The 14,400-nt window shown below is 46.1% G+C and overlaps 1 protein-coding gene across 1 annotated transcript in view; it reads right to left on the reverse strand.

The window, feature by feature from the left end:
* Positions 1 to 14,400, reverse strand: part of LOC109887500 (voltage-dependent P/Q-type calcium channel subunit alpha-1A) — a 167,363-nt gene that overhangs the window by 17,115 nt on the left and 135,848 nt on the right. Inside the window, 5 exon segments of the mRNA XM_031828066.1 lie at positions 1,487 to 1,600; positions 6,101 to 6,236; positions 6,723 to 6,826; positions 10,454 to 10,557; positions 13,960 to 14,067. Of these exon segments, the coding sequence (XP_031683926.1) occupies positions 1,487 to 1,600; positions 6,101 to 6,236; positions 6,723 to 6,826; positions 10,454 to 10,557; positions 13,960 to 14,067 (566 nt within the window).

Raw genomic sequence — 14,400 nt, forward strand, 5'->3', positions numbered from 1 at the left:
GACTTCAGATTGGATGGAAAATTCTTCAACATTAGGAAGCACCAAGCTGCCATAAAGATCAAAGCTTAACAAGTACTTGAGCTCCAGTTTGCGGATGATTGCGCTCTTGTGGCACATACCCCAGAAGCTCTACAAGCCACACTCAGAGCAGCTGTGAGAGCATACAGCCTAATGGGGCTGTCTCTTAACATCCCAAGAACAGAGGTCCTATGTCAGTGGTCATCTGATCCTCCGCCTGAAACACCTCCATTCTCCATCTCAGACTCCTCACTTCCCATTGTATCACATTTTTTATATCTTGGAAGCATCTCCTCGACCAGGATATCCAGAATCAGGTCAAACAGACATGGTCATCTTTTGGACTGCTAAGGAAGAAGGTTTTTGACAACAGCAACCTGCACCTCCACACCAAAGTTGCAGTCTACGGCAGTGTGTGTATCTACACTCCTTTATGGATGTGAAACATGTACAGTCTACAGCCGACACTTAAAACAACTGGAAGGCCTTCAACGCACTCTGAAAGTGACCTGGCAGGACCTTGTTCCGCACTCAGAGATCCTACAGAAAACCAGCTGCATGAGTATTGAAGCGTCCATCACACACCACCAGCTTAGATGGCTCGGCGATGCCATCCGGACGCCAGAGGACCGCCTGCCGCGAAGTACGCTGTACGGACAGCTACAACTGGGCCGTCGCTCTTCAGGTGGGCAGAGAAAGTGTCTAAAGGACCCAACTGAAGACATCACTAAAGAAGTGTGGGGTAAACTCTGCCTCCCTCCAGACAGCTGCGGAACGCTCCACCTGGCGTGGCCTCTGCCCTGGAGTGCAGTTGACCGAGGAAAAAAGGACTGAACGTAGACCATGACTTCACCGGCCTCAACAGGACAGGCCTTTGTGTGCTCTGTCTGTGGCAACAGTGTGCATCCCGCATCAGATTATACAGTCATCAGTGAACCCACAAGCAGTAGTGGAAGTCATCATCGGATACGATGGACTACCTTAAACAAAGAGTGTGTGTGTGACAATATAGCAGAGATGACTTGGTACTGGATGAGAAGGGACAACCACAGTAACACACCTCCATGCAGTAGGGGATGAGTGTAGAGGAGGAGAAGAGGAGAGGGGAGGAAGAGTGGGGTGTTGGGGTGTTTGGTACGGTAGTCTGTAAGACTTACCTGTAAGTCTGTCTGGCAAACATCCTATGGGCGATATTTCAACAGCATAGAAAGGGGAGCTATCGTCAAAATGCATGATATCACGTCAAATACCATGCATTTATAAAAACAAATATGCTTGAAAGTGTCATGTGTCCATTTTCAGCAATGTTTTATAGTATTTTGTTATGCACTGTGTTGGATTATAAATAGTCTGTCTCTAGTCTTTGTGTGTCTCGAGTCATGTAGCTTATCGTGGAGATTGAGTCAAGGAGATGGAAAGCTAGAGGGAGTGAGAGAGGGAGGGAGGAGAGGAAATGAGGGGTGCTCACTTGGTTGTCGCCTGGAAGGCGTGGCATGGAAGCGGCCCTTCCGTGGCCTTCCATTGGCTGAAAGTGCTCGGTATCCGAGTAACCGTCACGCCCCATCTCTCTCATCTCTACCGTCTGCAAAATAGAGTGAGAGCAGGCGTGACTGTGATGAAGGAATATGACGGGGACAATGGTGTGTTTGTCATCCTTTATCCCACATGAGTGTGAGTGAATGTAGTGTGCACAGCACAGGAGGTTGGTGGGACCTTAATTGGGGAGGACGGGCTCGTGTTAATGGTTGGATTGGAATTAATGGAATAGTATCAAATACATCAAACACATGGTTTCCATGGTTTCCATGTGTTTGATGACATTCCATTTGCTCCGTTCCAGCTATTGTTATGAGCCATCTTCCCCTCAGCAGCTTCCTGTGGTGTACAGTAGCATGTCGTGTAGTGTGGGAGAGACTGAGGTTTGAGCCTGGGAAATGGGGACGGGGGAAGGTTTAAGACTAGGTTTAGATCTAGTGCGAGGGGCTAGGGCTGTGGTCTAGGAGCTAGGACTTGGATCAAGAGCAGGAACTGCTGAGGCTGAGGCATGGGGCTTCGGTGCAGGGGGCTTCGGTGCAGGGTGCTTCGGTGCAATGGGCTTCGGTACGGGGGGCTTCGGTGCAGGGGGCTTCGGTGCAGGGTGCTTCGGTGCAAGGGGCTTCGGTACGGGGGGCTTCGGTGCAGGGGGCTTCGGTGCTGGTGGCTTCGGTGCAGGTGGCTTCGATGCAGTGGGATTGGGTGCAGGGGGCTTCGGTGCAAGGGGCTTCGGTGCAGGTGGCTTCGGTACAGGGGGCTTCGGTGCAAAGGGCTTCGGTGCAGGTGGCTTCGATGCAGTGAGATTCGGTGCAGGGGGCTTCGGTGCAAGGGCCTTTGGTGCAGGTGGCTTCGATGCAGTGAGATTCGGTGCAGGGGGCTTCGGTGCAAGGGCCTTCGGTGCAGGTGGCTTCGATGCAGTGGGATTCGATGTAGGGGGCTTCGGTGCAGGGGGCTTCGGTGCAGGGGGCTTCGGTACAGGGGGCTTCAGTACGGGGGGCTTTGGTATAGGGGGCTTCGGTGCAGGGGGCTTCAGTACAGGGGGCTTTGGTACAGGGAGCTTCGGTACAGGGAACTTCGGTGCAGGGGGCTTCGGTGCAGGGGGCTTGGGGATAGAGGGCTTGGGGGCTGAATGTTTGGGGGCTGAAGGCTTGGCCCGTGCTATCCGGTATCCCTGGGACACCCCTACCCCATTTAAGTTCAAATTTAAACTCTAAAAGTCTAAGCTAACACATGGAATTGTTTTAAGATGGTCATACCATGGATCATTTAGCTTTTTGATTTAGGTATATATAAACAAATATATACAGTACCAGTACAAAGTTCGGACACACCTACTCATTCCAAGTTTTTTCTTCATTTTTACTATGTTCTACATTGTAGAATAATAGTGAAGACATCAAAACTATGCAATAACACATATGGAATCATGTAGTAGCCCAAAAAAGTGTTAAACAAATCAAAATATATTTGAGATACTGTAAAGTAGCCACCCTTTGCCTTGGTGACAGCTTTGCACACTTTTGGCATTCTCTCAACCAGCTTCATGAGGTAGCCATCTGGAATGCATTTCATATAAGGTTAACAGGTGTGCCTTGTTAAAAGTAAATTTGTGGAATTTATTTCCTTTCTTAATGTATTTGAGCAAATCAGTTGTGTTGTGACAAAGTAGGGATGGTATAAAGAAGATAGCCCTATTTGGTAAAAGACCAAGTCCATATTATGGCAAGAACAGCTCTAATAAGTAAAGAGAAACGACAGTCCATCATTACTTTAAGACATGAAGCCAATTAAGAAAATGTCAAGAACGTTGAAAGTTTCTTCAAGTGCAGTCGCAAAAACCATCAAGCGCTATAATGAAACTGGCTCTCATGAGGATCTCCACAGGAATGGAAACCCAGAGTTACCTCTGCTGCAGAGGAACATTTCATTAGAGTTACCATTCTCAGAAATTGCAACCCAAATAAATGCTTCACAAAGTTCAAGTAAGACACATATCTCAACATCAACTGTTCAGAGGAGACTGTGTGAATCAGATCTTCAGGGTCGAATTGCTGCAAAGATACCACTACTAAAGGACACCAATAAGAAGTAGAGACTTGCTTGGGCCAAGAAACACGAGCAATGGACATTACAGCGGTGGAAATCTGTACTTTGGTCTGATGAGTCCAAATTGGAGATTTTTGGTCTTTGTGAGACACAGAGTAGGTGAACAGATGATCTTTGCATGTGTGGTTCCCTCCGTGAAGCATGGAGGAGGAGGTGTGATGTTGTGGGGTTGCTTTGCTGGTGACACTGTCTGTGATTTATTTAGAATTCAAGGCACACTTAACCAGCATGGCTACCACAGCATTCTGCAGCGATATGCTCTCCCATCTGGTTTGCGCTTAGTGGCACTATCATTTGTTTTTCAACATGACAATGTCCCAAAACACACCTCCAGGCTGTGTAAGGGCTATTTGACCAATAATGAGAGTGATGGAGTGTTTCATCAGATGACCTGGCCTCCACAATCACCCGACCTCAACCCAATTGAGATGGTTTGGGATGGGTTGGACCGCAGAGTAAAAGAAAAGCAGCCAACAAGTGCTCAGCATATGTGGGAACTCCTTCAAGACTGTTGGAAAATCATTCCTCATGAAGCTGGTTGAGAGAATGCCAAGGGTGTGCAAAGCTGCCATCAAGGCATGTGATGGCTACTTTAAATAATATAAAACGTATTTTGATTGGTTAAACACTTTTCTGGTTACTACATTATTCCATATGTGCTATTTCATAGTTTTGATGTATAGTAAAAATAAAGAAAAACCCTTGAATGAGTAGGTGTGTCCAAACCGAACCTTTGATGGGCACTATATATATACAGTATATATATATATATATATATATTTATATTTACCCAAAAACATATGGGGGATTGGAACTGATGCATAAAATTACGTTGATGGAAGCTACAATCTATCTGGAATATTAAAGCTGATCTACACCCTAAAACAAATCAAAAATAACAATAACAAAAAAATGAACAGTTCTTGTGCTGACGTTGCTTCCAGAAGCCGTTTGGAACTTGATGCAACCGAGGACGGACGAGTTTTACGCGCTACACGCGTCAGCACTCGGCGGTCCCGTTCTGTGAGCTTGTGTGGCCTACCACTTTGCGGCTGAGCCATTGTTGCTCCTAGACATTGCCACTTCACAATAACAGCACTTACAGTTGACCAGAGCAGCTCTAGCAGGGAAGAAATCTGACGAACTGACTTGTTTGAAAGGTGGCATCCTATGACGGTGCCACGTTGAAAGCCACTGTGACACTGAGCTCTTCACTGACCTCAGTGTCACTGAGCTCTTCAGTAAGGCCATTCTACTGCCAATGTTTGTCTATGGAGATTGCATGGCTGTGTGCTTGATTTTATACACCTGTCAGCAACGGGTTTGGCTGAAACAGCCGAATCCACTAATTTGAAGAGGTGTTCACATACTTTTGTATATATATAGCATACTTCAATTCCTTTTTTAAACCGGTACTGGGTTACTTTCAGACAAGTCCAGTGACACTTGTGGGTGTCGTAAAGCAAAACGGAGAACACCATCATTTGGACGCTATAGACGTTTTCGTGAGAAGACCGGTTTTCGGGATGTCTCCTGGTCTGACAAACAGTGCTGTAGTTCTGCCACTTTCCACCGCAAATGCAGAAGGCCGACATGGCGTATCCGGTGGATTGAGACGCAGCCAATACAACAACAAAAACAGACGGATTTAGATTTAGATAATATTATGTTATTTAGGGCTTGGGGGATGAGGGTTTGGGGGCTGAGGGCTTGGGGGATGAGGGCTTGGGGGATGAGGGCTTGGAGGTTGTGGGCCTGGGGGCTGAGGAGGATAGATGGGTATGGGATGTGAATGGTGGGAGGGTTTAAGCAGGCATAGCCGATCAGGGCAGGTTATAGGGAAACCATCATGTTCACATTTTCCCAATAACTCTAACTCTAACTCCTGGGCCCTTCATGTAGATCTGAAAGGATAGTAATGACTTAAAGCCATTAGATGAATGTGCTGTATTGCTTACACCTATACACCTTTCAGATCTGTCTAAGTGCCTATAGGGGAGAGGAGCTGTAGGGACCATATGGAATTGGACAATAGGCAGGAATAAAACAGAGCCAGCAGTGACTCTGTGTACGAGTTGATTCAACAATGATGACCCTAAATATCCTGTAAGGAAAGAGCACCAGGACACGAGCTCTATATGAACCAGTCCAATGAAATGATGTGGATGTTCAGACAACATGAAACATGAATAGCATGAAAGAAAATCACTATTTCATGTTTACTGGGAACCATTTATTAGTGTGTTCTTGTGTGCAATGACATACTGTACATGTTACATGCACGTACTGTATTGATCTGTATTTGTGCGTATGCATGTGCGTGTATATACACTTCTGAGTTATGTCTGTTGTCCAGGGATTCTTCTTGAGGCTGGTGTGTGTGTATGTGTGTGTGTGTGTGTGTGTGTGTGTGTGTGTGCGCGCACCTGTGTGTATGTGTTACCTGCGAGTTATGCCTGCTGTCCAGGCCATCCTCAGAGTGCTGTCCCTCAGGACTCCAGCTGCCTACTCTCTGGGACATCTCCTGAGCCCGCACTGTCACCCACGACTGGCTCTCTGGAACCCCCCCCTCCACCGGTCTACAACACACAGACAGTCAGACAGACCCCTTGCACACACACACTCACGCCCCATCCGTCCACCGGTCTACAACACACACACACAGTCAGACCCGGGACATATATACACACGGATAGGCAAACACGGACACACGCATGCATACACACAAACCAGGCTCCATATACATCACCTTCATCAGACCCTTGCATTCAGCGCTTGTATGAGGCTATCTGAATGCACTCATCCCCACAAACCCATACACCAGCCTTTCTGAACACACTACACACACACATACACACACAGGTCCTCTACACGTGAGGCGTGTCCGCCCAGCGTGTCGTCCTACTCCTCCTTCTCGTGGATGACACTCCACCTGTGGAGCCACTACCCATCCTCCCTCTGGCTGCAGAGAAAGAGGGAGAGAGAAAACAGAGAGAGAGGGAGAGGACAGAGAGAGAGACCCAGAGAGAGAGTTGGAGGGGGGAGGTGGACAGGGGTCTACTCACAGGCTGTTGACGGGGTCTGCCGGTTGGGTAGGAGGGAGGCAGAGAGGCCCATCCTGGATGGGGGAGGGCGGCTCCACGCGCTGAAACAGTAATGTCGTTCGATTCTGTGTGAGATACAACATGGCCGCCGGCTTTAAGGTAGACATACAGGAAATGGGGAAGGTGGAGAAGAATGTGAGTTCAGAGCAGGTCACAGCATCCAGGGAGGAGGGAGGGTTTCAGTCAGCAGGGGCTGAGCCAGAGCGCATTCTGGGAGGGGAGTTGGAGTCCTGCTGTAAATGTGAGAATGGAAGGCTCATGCCAATGAATTATCTACTTCCAGGTCACCATGAATGAAGGGCATTAACCAGAGCCATAGCCACTGTATATGACCTACAGTATAAGGTACCTAGCTATGGATTTGGAAGTGTTCCGTTGGATGCTACAAAGAGGTCTGGATTTGTCTGGCATTAATTAAGGTCTTTGTCTACAGTATTTTTTATCTGATCAGACAATGTGCATGTTGCTCATAGGAACACATCTCAAATGACACACTATTTCTGATTTTCACCTAGGCTTTGATTCAAAAGAAGTGCACTATAACATCAAAAGGGTGCCATTCAATACACAACCCAGGAAGACAGGAGGAGAGGATGAGAAAAGGAAAGAATAGAGGTAGAAGTCCATGTGAGTGAATATCGAGAGAAAAAGGGGACACAAAGAGGGATAGAGGAAGGATGAAAAAGAGGGAGGAAGACGAGGACTGGGAGTAGACCTGTTGGAAAAAAGGGTTCCAAAGGGTTCTTTGGATGTCCCCATAGGAAAACCATTTTTGGTTCCAGGCAGAACCCTTTGTAGAAGGGGTTTACATAGAACCCAAAGGGGTTCTACCTGGAACCAAAAGGGTTACATCTGGAACCAAAAAGGGTTCATCAAATGGTTCTCCTATGGGGACAGCTTAAGAACTCTTTTAGGTTCTGGATAGCACCTGTTTTTCTTAGTGTAGGTGAAAATAACCACATAGTGTCATTCAGTTATTACACATCCACTTAAAACTGACCAACTGCTACTTTTATGTCCGTAAGATATCTGGGAAAATGTTGTTGGGCCGCATTTGGTTTCCAGCTGTGGGCCATAAACCATGCCGGCAGTGGGCCACTCCTGGGCCAGTATATACTTGCTAGCTGGAACGGATTATCAATGGTAAGTAGCTGTTTTGGTTTAAGGATTTCACAAGCCATGGAGGGTCAAGTTTAAAGTGGATGGATCACGAAGGTTCCAGGTCATACAAGGAAATAGCACACAAATATTTTTCCAAACAATATTTGTCCAATCGTCATTTCTAAACACTTGGAACAGTTCTTGTCTGAACCTGAACCGTTCGAAGCAAGGGTATTCCCATTCTCCAGGTCCCACCCCTAGTCTCACATCATGATGCACATGCTTATCTATGGCAACAAGCTCTACCTGGAATCATGCAGGGAAGAAACGCTCATCACTGGGATGGATGCTACCCTTCACTAGGTCTCTCCTTATCTAACACTATGGTAATAATACTATCTGAGATGGTGCAAGGGGGAGGGAAGTCCACTCCTCTGCTCCTGTCCTTCTGTAAGCAAGTAGCAGCAAGGGTGAGGGTTGGGAAGGAGGGGAAGAGAGGTGGGGGTGCAAGGGGGAGGGGAGTGAGGGGCAGCTCAGTAAGAGGAGGTGTAGAGAGGGGTACAGGGGAGAGGATGTGTAGGGGTAAAGGGTGGCAGAGCAGACATTGGCTGGAGAGCAGGATGGGCGACGATTGGATGAGGATGTTGCAGTGACACCATCAATTATCGTCATCGGGCTGTGACATGTCATGTGAGCATGCTGAAGAGTCTGAAAAGTTTGATAACATTCGTTGCCCAAGAAACTCCAGTGTGTGAGTGTTTGTGCTCTGTACATGTTTGTGGTCACGGGTAAGTACACCTTGGGAGCATTAGAGTAAAAGCACGAGGACCAGCTGGGTGGTATGGTTGTGGTTGTGAATGAAGACCAAGGATATGACATGGTCACGGGTAACTACACCTTGGGAGCATTAGAGTAAAAGCACGAGGACCAGCTGGGTGGTATGGTTGTGGTTGTGAATGAAGACCAAGGATATGACATGGCCAAATGTTCAATGACTTGACTAAGTATTGGGCGACCAACTCTGGAGTCTTCTCAGCTTGTCTTATGAGTCTTCCATTGTAGTTTGACAGGTGATAGAGGGTGGTTTCTACAGTTGTTTAGATGGTATCCTCCTTAGATAGCTCCATCATGTTCCTGAGGCGTTCCTGTGACTTATCCAATCAAACTATCCCCTGACTCATACTGTAGGTCCCATCCAACCAACTCTTCAAAAAGCATGTACGTAGATCTATACACATGGCTAAGGCAGGTTTGAGGTCAGTTTTTAAAGCTCAGACAGAGCCAGACTCTCTCAACTAACTCCTAGATCTTTCAATATCCTGCCTCTCTCACGCCCTTCACATCATGTGTCAGAGAAAAAGAGGATCACTGTTTAAACTTTGAATTTAGAGACTATCCCTTCAAGGCCAACCTCTTCCTTGTGCTATCCTACAAGGAAGGAATGCCAGATGGCAGAAATGAAGTCATGAGGAATTGACACGGCTGAAAGTTGTGTATAGAGAGTGGTAGCAGGAGGCCATAGCAGAGCAGGGAAAGTGGCATGCTTAGAGTGCAGTGAGAGAGGAGGAGCAGGAGGAGAGGAGGAGTAGGACTCTGTCTGTAGGAAACCGTGTATGTGTGTGCGTGAGAAATACAAATAAAACAAAATAAAACCATCTCCGTAATTTAAAACGTCATCTTTTACTTTACACTTAAAATGTTTCTGTAACTGTTACAAATAGATTTGAATGTTTTATCGTCAGTGGCTTCACATATGACTACATAAACACAAGATCCATTGTATTGGTTGTATATGCATTCTCTCTGTCAACAGGGAATAGGGGGCTACAGTGTAATGCTACAGTCCAGGGTGTAGGGCAACAGTCCAAGGCCAGGGTGTGGCTAAAAGGCTTGGGAAGACAAGCATCATCATCATCATCATCATCACCAGCAGTGGATTCACAGCCAGGGAAAGAGAGGATAAAGAGGAACAGGCTTAGGTGAGGAATGTACATTAACGTCGTACAGTCTTCGCCATCCGGAGCTGTGACAAAGACACCCAGCCCAAACCAATTCAAAGATGATCGAGAGGGTTCTCTATAGCAAGAAAAGTGCCTCTTCTTTAGAAATAATTGTGATTCAGAATTATATAATTGTGCTTGAAATATAATCTGCTGGTTTTCTGTACAGATGCTTTAGCAATAATATAATATAATGTAAAAATTTAATATAACATGGACCAGTGACTTTGTCCACCAGAGGGCCTCACAGAGTTTTATACCGACTAACTGCAGAGAGAGTTAGGAAGGAAGGGAGGATGGAAGAACACAGAAAGGCAAGACAAGAGTGGGTAAACCCAATGGCAATGGTCCTCTAACCTTTGACCTCTAACCTTTAGCCAGGTGAGGTCAATGATAACAAGTGACCTTACAATAACGTAGAAAGTAAATGCTATAGTAAGACTGTGGGTGGGCGTGGTTATGGGTTGTCACAGCTCCGCTTTGACCCCTGTACTAGCGGCACAGCAGTATTTCTAGTCAGTCTGACTCTGCCCTCAGTCAGTCTGCGTGGTCTGAAGGTTTGGGGATGGTTCCTAGGGACAGTAGTTGTACCTGCTCCGCCTCTAGCCGCGCCTGAGAGCGCTTGGCCTTGCTCTGCCTGTAGTACTCCATGATCATCATGGCAGCGTAGATCTTCCCCACCGTCAGGTCTGTTGCTGCTGAGAGAGGGACAAGTTACCCTGCACGATTAGACCACTACGTATGGGACCCTGAGCGAGAGGGATGGGAGTAGAGGGGACGAGGCACGCACGCAGAGAGAGAGACACACACTCACACAGACAAATACACACATATACACGAACACAGAGCTGATAGTCTTTTCACAAACAGACTCGGACTAAAAAATGATCATGTGTCACATTTTCTCTTTCTCTGGTTAACTGTAGTCTTTCTTTCTTTACATCTTTTCTAGACATATCTATTTTTCTACTGACTGGTGGTCTTCAATCAGAAGACAAGACTCAAGACCACTTCATTGTGTAGATGGGGGACCTGGTAGAGGACTGGACAGTACCAACAGAACTGCTGGGGCTGTTTTGATGCTGTTTTGGCATTCTGAGGCAGGACCGATGGTTCCCCCTCTACTTCTCAATAGAAGGTGGACATGTTGTACTAAGTTCAATTTGGACCTTGTACTTTGTTATCTCCAAACACATAAAGAAAACAGAGCTTCAGAAAAGAAAAACAGTGCGATAACAGTCTTTGAAAGAGAGTCATTTCCAGGTTTCTACAGCAGATCACATCTTCACAATAAAAGGGCCTAAAGTCCAGTTCAAAAAAGTGTGTTCACCAGCATTGTGCTATTGGCCATTTCTGTACACCGTTCACCAGCATTGTGCTATTGGCCATTTCTGTACACCGTTTACCAGCATTATGCTATTGGCCATTTCTGTACACCGTTTACCAGCATTATGCTATTGGCCATTTCTGTACACCGTTTACCAGCATTATGCTATTGGCCATTTCTGTACACCGTTTACCAGCATTATGCTATTGGCCATTTCTGTACACCGTTTACCAGCATTATGCTATTGGCCATTTCTGTACAGCGTTCACCAGCTTTATGCTATTGGCCATTTCTGTACACCGTTCACCAGCATGCTAAATTGTACTGTATGAACTAAACCCCTGGAGTGTTCTGACGTACAGTAGTACTGTATGAACTAAACCCCTGGAGTGTTCTGACCTACAGTAGTACTGTATGAACTAAACCCCTGGAGTGTTCTGACCTACAGTAGTACTGTATGAACTAAACCCCTGGAGTGTTCTGACCTACTGTAGTACTGTATGAACTAAACCCCTGACCTACAGTAGTACTCTATGAACTAAACCCCTGGAGTGTTCTGACCTACAGTAGTACTCTATGAACTAAACCCCTGGAGTGTTCTGACCTATAGTAGTACTCTATGAACTAAACCCCTGGAGTGTTCTGACCTACAGTAGTACTGTATGAACTAAACCCCTAGAGTGTTCTGACCTATAGTAGTACTGTATGAACTAAACCCCTGGAGTGTTCTGACCTACAGTAGTACTGTATGAACTAAACCCCTAGAGTGTTCTGACCTATAGTAGTACTGTATGAACTAAACCCCTAGAGTGTTCTGACCTATAGTAGTACTCTATGAACTAAACCCCTGGAGTGTTCTGACCTACAGTAGTACTGTATGAACTAAACCCCTAGAGTGTTCTGACCTATAGTAGTACTGTATGAACTAAACCCCTAGAGTGTTCTGACCTACAGTAGTACTGTATGAACTAAACCCCTAGAGTGTTCTGACCTACAGTAGTACTGTATGAACTAAACCCCTAGAGTGTTCTGACCTATAGTAGTACTGTATGAACTAAACCCCTGGAGTGTTCTGACCTACAGCAGTACTGTATAAACTAAACCCCTGGAGTGAAAAGACTACTATAGAGAGTTGGTCTATAGAGGGGCACCCCCTGATCTCAGGCACAGAGCTGGGCAGACAGCCTGCTGGTATTGGATCCGGTGGAGGCGTGATGTTGGGCCTACAGAACAGGCCTGGAATCAGTGGAATGGGCTGTTGGAAGTATTGCATTGGGACTTTAGGATGAGGCCTGCTGTGTACAGTTGTTAGGTTGGGTGGAGGTGTGATATGGGTGCAAGAAAAGAGGTCTATATGGGTGTGTGGGGACTGGGGCTGGGGGATGGGGTACATGGCCTGCTGTAGGGAAATGGGGCTATGGCTGGTGGAGGTGTATGGAGGCTGGAGATGGAGATCCCAAACTACAGTGCCTTGAACTTTGCGACCTTTTGCCACATTTCAGGCTTCAAACATAAAGATATAAAACTGTATTTTTTTGTGAAGAATCAACAAGTGGGACACAATCATGAAGTGGAACGACATTTATTTGATATTTCAAACTTTTTTAACAAATCAAAAACTGAAAAATTGGGCGTGCAAAATTATTCAGCCCCCTTAAGTTAATACTTTGTAGCGCCACCTTTTGCTGCGATTACAGCTGTAAGTCGCTTGGGGTATGTCTCTATCAGTTTTGCACATCGAGAGACAGAATTTTTTCCCCATTCCTCCTTGCAAAACAGCTCGAGCTCAGTGAGGTTGGATGGAGAGCATTTGTGAACAGCAGTTTTCAGTTCTTTCCACAGATTCTCGATTGGATTCAGGTCTGGACTTTGACTTGGCCATTCTAACACCTGGATATGTTTATTTTTGAACCATTCCATTGTAGATTTTGCTTTATGTTTTGGATCATTGTCTTGTTGGAAGACAAATCTCCGTCCCAGTCTCAGGTCTTTTGCAGACTCCATCAGGTTTTCTTCCAGAATGGTCCTGTATTTGGCTCCATCCATCTTCCCATCAATTTTAACCATCTTCCCTGTCCCTGCTGAAGAAAAGCAGGCCCAAACCATGATGCTGCCACCACCATGTTTGACAGTGGGGATGGTGTGTTCAGGGTGATGAGCTGTGTTGCTTTTACACCAAACATAACATTTTGCATTGTTGCCAAAAAGTTCAATTTTGGTTTCATCTGACCAGAGCACCTTCTTCCACATGTTTGGTGTGTCTCCCAGGTGGCTTGTGGCAAACAGAGATCCTCACTGAACTTCTGGAGAGAGTTTGCTGCACTGAAATAAAGGGGCTGAATTTTTCAGTTTTTGATTTGTTAAAACAGTTTGAAATATCCAATAAATGTCGTTCCACTTCATGATTGTGTCCCACTAGTTGTTGATTCTTCACAAAAAAATACAGTTTTATATCTTTATGTTTGAAGCCTGAAATGTGGCAAAAGGTCACAAAGTTCAAGGGGGCCGAATACTTTTGCAAGGCACTGTAGGTGTGTCGTCTTCGAGGATTGGACTGGTGGTAATCATGGGATCCTGTGTGCGTGTGTTGGTATGTGTCTATGTGTACATAATAAGTGTGTGTGTGTGTGTGTGTGTGTAGGGGGCTGTGCCTGCTGTATCAGAGGGTGCAGCAGTGAAGGAGACTGGTTGAGAGAAGCTGTCCTCGGGTGGCATGAAGAAGTAGACAGACACTGGCATCGCGTTGCAGTCCAAACACACTGCAACTTACACTTATGTGGCGTGACTAAGAGGTCCAGGGTCTTCTGGGAGAGATTGGGCCAAATCGCCATCATCTCTTTCCTCAGCTCTGCATCCATCTGGTGTTTGTCCACACCTCCTACACACACGCAATAACACACACACACACACAAGCAGGCACACGCACACAAGCAGGCACACACATACACGCACCAGTGTATACACACACATATAATAGCAACACACACACATAAACACACACATTCACATCAATACAAATACACAGCAGAGCCATAGAGGTGTAAGAATTGACGCACAGACATGAAAACACACACAAGCACACAGACACAAGAGAATGTGTTTGTTTATAGAGGTGAGCTTTGTCTCCCAGTTTAAATATATAGTGTGGATGAGCCATGTAACACAGAGACATGGGGATTAAATGTCTGGCCATCTTCACTTTAATTGGGCC

Source organism: Oncorhynchus kisutch, linkage group LG6 (genome assembly GCF_002021735.2).
Source record: "Oncorhynchus kisutch isolate 150728-3 linkage group LG6, Okis_V2, whole genome shotgun sequence".
Taxonomy (NCBI): Eukaryota; Metazoa; Chordata; class Actinopteri; order Salmoniformes; family Salmonidae; genus Oncorhynchus; species Oncorhynchus kisutch.